The sequence below is a fragment of the Leptodactylus fuscus genome, chromosome 5 (genome assembly GCF_031893055.1).
Source record: "Leptodactylus fuscus isolate aLepFus1 chromosome 5, aLepFus1.hap2, whole genome shotgun sequence".
Lineage (NCBI taxonomy): Eukaryota > Metazoa > Chordata > Amphibia > Anura > Leptodactylidae > Leptodactylus > Leptodactylus fuscus.
This window is the reverse complement of record NC_134269.1, coordinates 146428182-146441726: the sequence shown is the minus strand read 5'-3', so window position 1 is coordinate 146441726 and position 13545 is coordinate 146428182. Positions and strand designations below refer to the sequence as shown.

General features: G+C 41.1%; 1 protein-coding gene across 1 annotated transcript in view; it reads right to left on the bottom strand.

The window, feature by feature from the left end:
- Positions 1 to 13343, bottom strand: part of GRIP1 (glutamate receptor interacting protein 1) — a 355754-nt gene extending 342411 nt beyond the window's left edge. The window contains exon 1 of the mRNA XM_075274408.1: positions 13089 to 13343. Coding sequence (XP_075130509.1) covers positions 13089 to 13143 — 55 coding nt within the window. The 5' untranslated portion in view covers positions 13144 to 13343. The remainder of the gene's footprint in view (positions 1 to 13088) is intronic.
- Between the last annotated feature and the right edge of the window lie 202 nt (positions 13344 to 13545).

Here is a 13545-nt window from a genome sequence, read left to right as displayed (position 1 = left end):
ATTTTTTTTCCCTATTTTCCTCCTCTAAAACCTAGGTGCGTCTTATAGTCCAGTGCGTCTTATAGTCCGAAAAATACGGTATATATATTCTATACACACACACACACACACACACACACACACATTCAAGTTATTAGGAATTGTGATATGATCTTGTCAGGTTTAGTTTAGGGTAGTTTCAGGTTATTGTCCGTTGTTTATATCCATCAGGGGATCACAACAATACACAGTAAAATTGCCCAAATGACTTTCTTTCGTTTTGTTTTTAAGAGAAAAGAGAATGTGCAGCCCGTTGTGCATTCTTGTCAGTATAAAATAAATGATGCAGTCGATACAAATGGGAAGTGTTATGTTCGTATCCGTCAATCATTCTTGCAGTTTTACCGTTCACTGTCCTCTGATGGATCAAAGCAATGGATAATAAACAATTGTGAAAAATACCCACAGTATTCTTTATGGGTTTGTCATAATATAAGCCATGTTCTAGCACTATTACTATTCACATGAACGAACAGTATTGCATTTAGGGGACAATACCTGTACTGATACATGGTTCTGTTCTGAGGCACCTAACTGCAAACAGTGAGCCCAAGACTTTGTTGTCTGGATTTCATGTGCCCCCATAATCATAAAAATAATAGAAAAGTCAGAACCTTTAGTCTCTGGGTAAAAACAGCATTATAAGACAGTTATGGGTTACAAGTCAGTATAGACTAGTGACAGATCCAGATCCTATTACATCATCACCTTGTTTACAAACCCAATTGTTTAACATTCATCTGCAAAACCGAGAAAAACTATTTTGTAAAATAACAATTTTGAAGATTGGTTGCCTATAGATAGATAGATAGATAGATAGATAGATAGATAGATAGATAGATATAATTTTTTTTAGATGTTCAGTATTTAGTCATGCAAATATCTGACCCTCTACCAATGCTAGACAGTTGGGCCCCAGCTGTGAGCACTTCATTTTTGGTTATATAAAACCTCTCCAAAGTACTTCATTAATGCTTGAAGCTTCTATAAATATGCTTTTAGAACCATTCAATAGGGGCCATCAAGCCATCCACAAGTATTCTGAGCATGGATAACAGCACTCACTAAATTCACCACAGGTCACTCTGCCATTATTCAGTAGCCACTCTGAAAGGGTCTTCCATGCTAAAGAAACCTACAGTATACTAACATTCAATAAAACGTATATTACAGACTCAGACAATTCAGAGAAGTAGAAGAGGCAGCATTGAAAGCTGAGAGATTTCTGCTCAAAAGCCTATGGAATAAAAAATATCAGTTCAATTTTATCTGGATGGAAATTGGCATTCAGAGGTGAACATGCACTTAAGGGGTTCTACACCGAGACATGTTGGGCATACTACAAAGATTGCCAGGGATTTCTAGAACGAAGGTGCCATATACCCTTTCGCATTTTTCTCTGCATAGCACTGATCCTGGCCAAACGTGCACAGTTCTGGGTGGATAAGGGTGTCAGAATCAGTAAATTATGGCATATCCTGTGTAATTCCAAAATACTGCTGGTGGCACATGGGAAATACTAGCAACAGATTAGCTGCCTTGAACTAACCAGCTTTGATGTAAAGTAGCAAAATGGTGGCTGAGATTTTAACAAATACAATTCACAGAGCAAAGTGACCTACGCTATGGAAATATACACCTGCTTTATGCAGGGCTGTAGAGTTGGAGTCAGAACCAATTTTGGGTGGAGTCAGCAAAAGTCATCAACTCCAGCTTCAAGATAAAATAACTATTTTAAATTATGTAAATTGTAACATTCTAGAATTAAATGCATCGTTTCTTACATATTTACTTTCATAGGAATTCAATCACTAGCTTTGTAATGAATTAGAAGATCTTTACCGCTTGTGATTGACCATGGTTGTAAGCCATTTATGAAAAAGCATTCAAAGCAGGAGTCAGACTCAGACTATAGAAAAATAGAACGCGATTTTAGACTGGTAAGTCTTCCGAGTTCTGTTTCATGAATGTCCTCAGAGGTGCCAAAATTAACTTCAAGCACTTACCTCTTCACATATTTGTTACAGCACATGCCAGCTGAATGGAGCCACTACATGCCAATAATAAAATGGCACCAGTGTGTTAGAATGGAGAAGGCCAAGTGACAGATCTGTTCACTTGCCCCTCAATCAGAACCCACCTTAAAGAGGACCTTTCACAATCTCCAACAAGTTCAGCTCTTTAATAATTGGAAATTTGTTGAAAGTTTTTTTTTCTCTAGCCCCCACCATTCCTGAGCAATCAATGCTGTTAGTTTTCATGCCTAATATCTTATTTAGGATTTGTACTGTTAGAAAGTGCTGTGTCTGGCAGGAGCAGACAAGGGGTGCAATTCTGAACTCTGACATTGACTGCCTCTGAATGGATAACACCTCCTGCCTGACAGTACACTTCTGACATTACAGAGCTTAAGTAGAATATCAGGCATCAGAACTACCTGAGCTTGTTGCTCGGGAATAATGGAGGAAAAAAATAGAGAAAAAAAAATAGAAAAAAATAAAGAAAAAAAATCCAAGTGTGGTGGAATAAGGGTAATGGTGTCTATTCACAGAGGCTAAGAACTTGAATTAGTGAAGCTGGTGGAAAGTCCTCTTTGCATGACATGGGTTGACCATTTTATGATTAGTGTTAACCACTTTATTGCATTGCAACTTGTGGCAGTCTGCTACATACAGTAACTAAAAACAGTAAAATCTGCTCATGTTGTGACCACCCTAAAAGTTGTTGAAGAACCCAAACCATTTTGGATTTCAGGTTGACAAAGTCACCATTAATAACTGAAATTTTAGAAGCCTGACACAGCAATTTTAATTTTTCGCAGTCAAGATGTAGCCCTATCTTTTATGAGACAAGAACTTTAAATGCCATACTGTTTAGAACAACTTTGTTTTGCAAAGAATTATTTTAGTAAAAGTGAGTACTTGGTGCACACATTAAATACTCTTAAGAAAACCATATAAAGCATGCCGAAGAACATAATAGCATTAAAACCATTTATTAAACTGATCGGTGTGGGCCATTATAGTACAAGCACATCCTGCATTTCAAGCAAATAGCAGAGCAGACGCGATCCAGTGAGTACATAAGAAGCCCGAGGAGTCTCCAGACCTTTAAGTCATGCATTGCCTTAATCAAAGTGACATCTGGTTTGAATTCTTTTTGATTCAGTGAATATCAATTTAGATCTTTGCAACAGCGGCTTGATTCTCATTTGCAATGTATTTGTCTTCATTTCATTTCTTCCACAAGCATCTTAAAGACTACGCAAAAAGCTGTCTGAAATGTCACTTACAAAATAAAGAGATCTCAAATGGACAAAGTATTAAAATAAATACTTCAGAAATAGGGAATGCATCCCTTTCTGAAGATAATAGAGAACCTTGAAGATTGCTCAATTTATTATGACTAGTTTTATAGAAATATCATTTTAGTTTGCTGGGTGCGTGCAAAGTAACTCAAAGAACAAATCGAAGAATTAGAGCAATTTCTTAGGTTTTGCCTCCTGCACTCAGTCATAACTTTAGTTGTACAGGGGTCACTGCCAATAAAAGGAGCTAAAGGCTTTAGACTAAAGGCCCCATACTACAGAAAAGCAACATTTCTACCTCCTCAGAAAAAATAAAAATAAAATGAATAAGCTGCTTTAGGTCAAAGCCCCACATTGCAACAACATCTGCAACAAAAAAGCTGCAGTTTTTTTGAGCCAAAGTCGGGAGTGGATTGAGCAGAAGGGATAAATATAAAGAACTTTCTATATATTTCCTATTCCTTCTGTAGACAATCATGGCTCAAATAACCACAACAAAATCTGTATTTCCGTAACGTGGGGCCTAAGCAGTGCCAAATTTACCAATAGGCTAACTAGGCTTCAGCCTAGGGCCTCAAGATCAAGAGGGGCCTACATTCAAATTGTTAGCAAAATTAAAATTACAGTATTCTAAAAAACAGTGAACACTAAAACACAGCCAAAAATAAGGAGAAATTCTACGTATATGACTAATAACACATTGAAATCAATGGGATCTGTTTTGAAGAGCCGCACTCTGACACATGTATACGTATCTAAATGAGCGGCGTGTTACTCTGCGAGAACGGAGCCTTAAAGTACATTCAGAGGGTTAGGTTGGGTCACATTAACATTGCATCAAACCTGCAAACTACAGTCCTGCTATAAATTACATCATTAACATATTTCCATTAGTATGCATGACAGTAAAAACATTAAATTGACAATTATGGGTTCCAATACCATGTCCTCCACACATCTGCATGTACAGTTAATACAAAGACATCTTGGCGACTGACATGACCAATTAGTGCAAGATGCCCTGCTGCAGCACTTATTTTGCAGATGTGGTATTCTGAAGCCTGCAATGCACTCCAAAATTAACACATGTATTTATGATATTACAGCTGCAAGCCAAGATTACTTTGGATTGTTCCTCTGAGATACAATATTCAGTTTCCTGGACAGATGTAGCTTCATTTTATTCTATCTTGTATAAATTAGTAATACAGAATTCCAATCATTTAACCAGTCAGAATGTGATCATGGGCAGATTGTTACTTTCAGTCCTTGGGAATGAATAATTATTGTTCCCATAGGTATTATGTATTACCATGTGGCCCACCCTCAGGTATCCCTATTCAGCACTTATCCAGATGACACAGGCATTCACTTTGTTTATTACCACTTACTAATAGATACCAAAATATTTATTATTGCTTTAGTATTCACAGTCTACAGTACAATGTAAGGCTAGGATCATACTTGTAGTAGGCTCTCCATTATTCGTGTCAGCCAGTTACCCACAGACCCCATTGTCTCTGCAGACATTCTGTAATAAGTTAGCTGGGAATCTTATGCAACTAAGACTATACAGGACAATTGTATTTAAATCAGTCATGAAGTTGTCACCCATCCCATAAGAAGTACTCTGGTAGCAATTTTACTTCAATAAACTCATGGTTGGGATAGTATTTGTTGCCACAATATATAGACAAATAAATTGACATGTTCCTGCTTCAAATAATGATGAATGTTTTTTTTTTTTTTTTTTTTGCACAGCATGTGAAGGAGTAAGCCCCCTTGTATACGACCGTATGATTTTCCCAGATATCACAGTGACCCATTCATTTTTATGGGCTCATACACATGAACGTGAAATACATGGTCATGTGTGGGTACCGACAGTCGTACACCTGTCCGATGTTGCGGTCCTGCTTCCGTGGCTCCAATTCATCGATTGAAAGGGGGCTGCAGAAGCACGGCACACGGCTGATGACATCTGTGTGCTCCCCATGAGCCGTCTGTGCCGTTCCTTCACGGCAGCAGGTTAGCACACAGTCATGTGCAACTGGCTTTAGCAATCCAGTGAACATATCATTTTGCATGACAGTACAATCTTGCTGAAGAGAAAGTTAACATTCAATCCATATAAGACCTACTTGATGCATCTGGAACAAGCAGAATCTGCTTCAACACCTGTTTTGCAACTAAGTCTAGGGCTACATAGAAACGTGACATGCAACAAAAAAAGTTGCAGTGATAGTTGTGCAACTATAACAGTTTCACACCTTTCTTGGAGCTTTGATTTGGCAGTAAGTACACAGTAAACGTCGCAAACTTGTCACATTCAATTCTCATGTAGCTCTCAATTGAAGTAAGTTATCAAAAAAAGTATGTGATTCGCGACAGACATGGATTTTCTGCCAGTGTCACATCTCAGTCATTTGTCATCGCAGTGCAATACGACAATAGAGAAGTTTTTTTGGCGTGCTACTCAGGCCACTGTATAGCCCTAGCCTAAGGGGAGAGCACTGGGTGGTGAGCATTGATGCTTTGACATGCATGGCTACGCACCAAACAGTTCATTCATTAGCAACAAAGCAAAAAAATAATGGAAGTATATTCACCAGGTCACTAATAGTCCAAATCATAGAAGTTATTTGAAAGCAAAGTTGGTGGTGACGGGACAGAGTCCATCTGCAGCCTTGTCAATACAAACACAAGTTGAAATGTTTGAAAACATCCTGAGGCCAAGGCCCTAAGGGTTGGTTCACATCTGCATTTGTATTCTGTCCGGGGGAGTCCGTATAGGAACCCCCTGAATGGATTCACAAACGCAATTGCAAGTGCTGTGCCGTAAAAGCACGCGGATCCCAATAGACTACAATGGGGTCCGTTTGCTTGCTGCCAGATCTCTGCACAGAACATACGGACAGGAAAGTACTTCACAATCTACTTTTCTGTCCGCATGATTCGTACAGGCAGCGCGCGGCAAGCACACAGACCCCGTTATAGTCTATGGGGTCCGTGTGCTTTTACTGCACAGCGCCAGCAGTTGCATTTGGTATTTCGTTCGGGGAGTCGCCATGCGTACTCCCCCGGACAGAATACCAACGCAGATGTGAATGAGGGGTATGTTGCAGAAAAAGTGCTTCTAGGTTACAGATTTTGTTGCTGTTTTGAACCAAAAAGAGCTTCCTAGATATTTCCCATTCCATTTCAAGCCACTTTGCCTGAAAAGACTACAAGAAAAATAAATAAAAATTTGTATTGCAAACTGAAAAAAAAATCTGCTTTAGAAACTTGGAAACATTTTTTTTTTAATGTTGTTGTTGTGGTTTTTTTTTTTTGGTTTTTTTAAAATCCAGTACACTGTATGGACCTGAAAATGCAACTTTTTTTCCACAGCATTTTTACATTTTTCTTTGCAATTTTGCAAAGTTTTCTTCTTTGGACTATTTTCCCCTATTATACCTACATGGAAAACACATGCGTTTATTAGGGTCCATTCACATGGAGGAAAATGTTGACGGCTCATAAAGTCTTATGTTTATGTAATGACAGTCACCTCCATTACAAAAGTGTCTGACCTCTGTATAAGCAATGCCGCCTCTGCTACCTCTTGTGTCACCCCCTCTACCTCAGATTGTAAGCTCTTGCGAGCAGGGCCCTCAGTCCCATTGTGTGAAATGACTTTCTTTGTAATATATCTTTTTGTCTGTACTTGAACCCTACAAATTGTACAGCGCTGCGGAATATGTTGGCGCTATATAAATAAAATGTATTATTATTATATTATTAGTGAGGAATTTTTTTCTGCTAGCAGAAAAAGGAACTCATTGAAGTCAATGGGAGGCTTTTTATTTCAGCGCTGAAATGCCACACCAAATTCCTCACCGTTTTCCTCCGTGTGAATGGACCCTAACAAGCCATACATCGGTGTATCCATCATAGTACGATGGACTGATGTTTATTAACAGTGAGAGAACACAGAACTCTAGGAAACCATAAGGAATTGATACAGAAAGTATAATGGAAAATTTTACAACTTTTCATACAATACATTTATTGCTGAAACTGGACAACTCTTATTAAATTCCCTCATTCTCTTTAAGATGCTAAAGTTTTCCCTCTCTCAATACCCGCAACAAGTAACATTTCTAAAGATCGAAGTGCATGCTTTATGCAAAATAATGTTAACAGGGTAAGCTCTGTGATGCATATGAATATTTGTAATCATGGGGAACGCTAGAATAGGGATGCATAGCATTAAGAGACTTAATTCACAGGTGTGAACAGAGGAAAGACACAGCATGACAGAAGGAGAAAGGTTCATTTGGATAATTGCATGAAAGGTACATCATCATCACCACCATGGTATAGAGGCCCTGGCACACAGGGCTAGGCTGCAGTCACATGAGTAAATTAAAACTCTACGCAGGAGTTACATATTTCGAGCCAGCGAGCCCGTCCTGCTAGCACAATAAAATCTATCCAAAGATAAACCAGTGATAACAACAGAAACCCAAGCCCTTTGTTTGAATGGAGCTGCAGGTACACATGAGTTCTGTCTCTCCATTCACCTCTAAAGGACCAATGAATTGAAGCTGAGCACACAGCATGGCAATCTCTGACAGTCCCGTACAAATGAATACAGAGGCAGCAACGAGCACCCACATCCGCGGGTCTATTCATTCTCTCGTGATCAGTAAAGGCCCTATTGGAGCCCACCTATTAGACACCTACCTTAGGGCTGGACGATTAATAACAAATAAGGCGACATTTACATTACCGTTGTGAATGTCCGATGCTCTCATTCATCAATTGATGAGAGCAACAGATTTAGGCCTGGTTCACATCAGTGTTTGGGGATTCCACTTGGAGAACCCCAGAATGGAAACCTATACGCATTAAAAAGCAGTTACCTAAGAAACCACACGGACCCCATAGACTATAATGAGGTCCAGCTGGTTTCCACACGAAACATGCGGAGAGAAAAGTGCTGCTTGTAGGACTTTTTTCTCTTCATGTTTCACGCGGGAACCGAACAGTTGAAACAGTAAGGCATGTACATGGTCCAACATCAAGAGGCAAGGTGTCTGTAAGATTGGAGAATGAGTTGCTTTTAGAACCCAGGAGCATGCAGTTCAGGAAGATGGCAATTGCACCTCACAAAGTACTGGCAAGACTGCTTGACTACCTGGACTCAGATCTCCTCCCCCATGACTAGTTAAAGGTATCCATACCTTTGTAAAGTGCTATAACCTGTATTCTCAAGAATAAATCATGGGAAGAGCCTGAATCTAGTGCTATTAAAATACATTATTGACAAATAGTTGAGAAATTGTTGCTGCATGATCAATATTTTATCTCCTTTAGTCCCTGCTCTGTTTCTATGCACACATGAATGATATGAGTAGATTTTTATATAATGCATACTAGATTTTGTTGCAGATTTTGCGCCAATTTCAAGAGTAGCTTGAAAAGGAAAGGGAAATATAAAAGGAAGTTCTTAGACGTTTCCCTTCTGTTAAATCCACTCCAGAATTTGGCTCTAAGAACTGCAGCAAAATCTGTGGGGGGGGGAAGCATTTCCGCAACATGGGGCCTTAGCCTTCAAACAATGAAGGACAATAAATCAATATTCTAAATACCTAATAGATGGGAGATAACAATGAAACAGAGTCCAGATTTACTTTCAGTTAAGAAATTATATTATTGTAGATAAAAAAAAATAAAGTTTAAGCACAAAAAAAGTGTAATGAAAATGTATTTTTTTTTTTTTAGAAAAGAGTTCTGTAGTTGTTTCAACCAGCCTCATTCACATCAGTTAATAGAATGCACCAATTATCAGTAACAGTTTTAGGCTAAGGGCCGGTTCACATTAGCGCTTGGCTCCCGTCCAGAAGGTGTCCGCATGAGGACCCTCCCCCCGGAACGCAATACCCGCGCACCTGCAAGTGCTGGACAGTTAAGCACACGGACCCCATAGCATATAATGGGCTCTGTGTGCTTGCCGCGCACTGCCCGAACTGGTATAGTGTATGGGGTCTGTGTGCTTAACTGTCCAGCGCTTGCAGTTGCACTGGTATTCCATTCGGGGGAGGGGGGGGGGTCCTCATGTGGACTCCTTCCAGACGGGAGCCAAGCGCTAATGTGAATCGGCCCTAAGGCCCCACGGGCCGGAAATGCAGCGCTAAAGCGCTGCGGGAATAACCGCGGCGTGAACACATTGCAGTTCTTCTCGTAGCGCTTTGAACAGAAAATTCACACAGTTTTCCTCCGTGGACTTTCTGTTACAATTATGTCTATGGGGAAGCCGCTGGCATTTCCGTACATAATTACATAGTAGATAAGGTTGGATAAAGACATTAGTCCATCAAGTCCAACCTATAACCCTACAATCCCTACAGTGTTGATCCAGGGGAAGGCATATATAATTGACATGCTGCGATTTTCAAAACCGCGCTGCTATTTTTTTCCGCATCCCATCCTCTTTGTAGTACTGTAAAACGCCGCAATCATTAGTCTATGGGGTCCGTGTGCTTTTACTGCATACCGCTTGCAATTGCATTTGGTATTCTGTTCGGGGGGATCCCCATGCGGACTCCACGAACGGATTACCAAACACAGATGTGAACGAGGGGTTAAAGTTCAGAATAGCAGAGTGAAGAAAAAGCAATTATTTGAGTACCTTTTCTATCCGCCAACCCTTCATAGACTAAAATGTAGAAAGTAATTCTGTCTGAACGGTGAATAAGAAAACAGCTTTCTTTAATAAGACATATTACCCTGTATTATTCATTGAGGTACCTCTAGTTGAGGTACTAGAGGAATGCTTTAAATACAGATGAAATTTTTAATTCAAGAGTCCCAAAACCACCATGACTGAACCATCCAGTACTCAAATGATGCTGATCTTTATGGTTTCAAAGCTTACAAATGAAAGGGGCTGAGCTGTAGCATGGCCATGAGACTAAAGGACATGATGTCACTGTTTGGGAAGAGGAAGTGGAGCTCTGAAAAAAGCAGCGATATGTTGTAATCCTGGATAACCCCTCCAAATCTTTAGAGGATTTTAAAGGATCGAACAACTTGCCCAGCTTGGAAAAATGGTAAAAAAAATTATAAAAGACCATCTACTCATCTTTTACAGTCCCACTGATAACGTGCTTCTTGCTAATCTGTGTTTATTTAACTGCAGCAATAATATGCCTTCTACCACACAACACTGCAGAAGCCATTGACTGGCCTACACCACCAATACCAGTGACTGCTTCCATCGGCGGTCCCATGTGCTTGATGGAATGTCATAGCTGAAGCAGCATTTAACAGGTGAGTTATCTTATGCTATTTACCACCCTTGGGCAATTTTTTCTGATCTTGGGAAACCCTTTGACTTCAATTAGGCCTCGTTCACATCTGCATCGGAGTCCGCACGGGACCCCCGCTAACGGACTACCGAACACATTGGCAAGTGGTGTGCAGTGAAAGCACATGGACCCCATAGACTATAATGGGGTCTGTGTGCTTTCCGCACGGAACATGTGAGAGAAAGTAGTTCACGATCTACTTTCCTGTCCGCATGACTCGTGCGGAAAGCACATGGACCCCATTATAGTCTATGGGGTCTGTGTGTTTTCACTGCATACCGCTTGCGTTCGGTAGTCCGTTTGGGATGGTCCCCATGCAGAATCCCCCAAATGGATTAGCAACGCAGATGAGAACGAGGTCTTACGCCCAGTTCACATTTGCGTTCGGCAAATTCATTTGAAATCAGTATTTAAAATCTTCAAAAACGGATTTCAAATTGTCCGGATTAAAACAGTGTCAGTATGTAGTCAATATGTGTTCAGTATGTAATCAGTTTTTGACCAATCAATTTTTCTTTTGCTTCCCCCTTCTTCATTCTGAGCACGTGCAAAACAGATACAAACTGTTTTCTATCATTATGTAATCAGTATGTAGCCCGTTTTCCATAGACCTCAATGTTAAAACAAAACGGACTGGTTGCTGTCTGGAATCCTTATTTTCAGTACAGAGACTAAGGCCTTGTTCACATCAGCGTTCGCATCCGTCCAGAGGAGTCCGCGTGAGGACCCCCATCCCAAACAGAATACTGAACACAACTGCAAGCGGTGTGCCAGTGAAAGTACACGGACCCCATAGACTATAATGGGATCCATGTGCTTGCCGCCAGATCTCTGCAGGGATCATGCGGATACGAAAGTAGTTCACAATCTACTTTCCTGCATGCATGATTCATGCAGGCAGCACACAGCAAGTACAGGGACCCCATTATAGTCTATGGGGTCCATGTGCTTTTACTGAACAGCACTTGCAATTGCATTCGGTATTCCGTTCAGGGGGGTCCTCATGCAGACTCCCATGGACGGAATACCGACGCAGATGTGAAACAAGCAAAAGTCCTGCAAGTTCTACTTTTCTCTCTGCACAAAAAAAACTCAAACCAGACGGAAATGGTACAAACGGATACGTACGGATTACTTTTAAAACCTATTGAAATCAATGGGTTTTCAACCAGACAGTTTGAAAACAGTCCTGACATTGGCTAGACACATTATAGTGTATTTTGTCCAATTTGGTATCTGAACACGATGACCTAGAATTACTATCGTAGATACAAAAAGACAGTGGCGTAGATGTGGTGCATCTTTGGCAAAATGTGGCACATCTTTGACATATGTAGTTTAGGCTATTTTTTAAAAAATTTACTGTACATGTGGGCGTGGCTTCTCAGAAAAAGGGGCCTGGCTTAAAACACGCCAAGATGCACCAAGTCTGGATCAGAAAATTATATCTTAAAGTAAACCAACTAAATGGTGACATAAACTTAGATAAGTCTAAGCTAGATTTCTTATCCAGCAGTCAGTCACTGTGATAAATCTGGTGGATTTTCAGACTGTCTGTCTAACCAATAATAAATCTGAGCCATTGATCTTTATATACAAGGCTGATCCATACAATAAGCTGAATTTACACAAGAAAAACCTGTGAAGAGTTGAGTGCAGTGAACTCTAAATAATGAACCCAGTGAATGTCTCTCCATTTCTGTGCAGTTGGCAGATAACAGAGAGGAATAGATTGCGTCTACGTTGGTCTGGGGTGAGGCTCACAATTATGTCATTCAAGTGGATAATTGAGAGAAAAGCCATAAGATCCCCTGGGACATTGTCAGATAGCCATCATTTTGCCACACTTCCGCAGCTCTATCAGACCAACCTTGGATCACCCCTGTACTCCATGGCGATGTAAGTTTGGGTCCAACCAACCAGTAAGAGGTCTTGTGCCCATAAGTGATATGTCATTTTTGGCTGTTTAGTGACCATACAGGACTAGACTACCCTTTGATCACTAAGTTATGTCACATCATATTGATAATATTTGCATATACATGGACCATTGTTGTTATAAGCTTAGAAGTTTACATAACGCAGAAGGAGGAAAATATAACAGAAATAAAAGTTCATCCAAGTACTTTGCAGCTGTGACATCATAAGAGCTGATGACATCACACAAGGGTAATGAGCAGTGAAGGGCTTGAGGGACCCGTCAGCCACTGAGAGCAATGTATGCTACCTCAGGACACCTGAGCTGCAGCAGCTGACAGTGCAGCATGTGGAGGTGCTGCAGACACCTGAGCACATTCTCCTATCCATCATGGCAGTGATTGCTGAGGGTGGCAGAAGTGACACAATGCAAGTTCCAGGCACTTGGCCGCCCCCGGCATGCACCTTACCTCGCTCAGGCTCCGCTTGCAGGCAGATGGGGATATTCTTCTTCCAGCCCGGCATGTTCCCAGATGTGCGCTCTGCTCTGTGTCAGGGGCTGCAGTACCTTTGGCATATATCACCTCACAGTGCTCTTGTGTTGGTGTCGTAGCCTGGTGTGACCGGTACTTGTGCCGCCTGCTGTGCTCCTTGTCTCGGGGGAGAGGGCTCCGGCAGGAGGGGCTGCAGCAGCACAGGCAGGCACAGTGTATGGAGTAGGAGGAACAAGTGCACGGCGATAGAGGCAGTGTCAGGGGGCGGGGGATTCAACTTCACTCCGCACACTCACCGGGAGGGGGAGGCGGCTGCTCAGTTCATTCCCGCCGGGCACATATTCTAGTGTAGGGAGGTCAGAGCCGTGTGAGGGGAGATGGCGCTGCCACAACTCAGGAGGAGAACATGCCGGGTTACTCTCCATTCATGTCC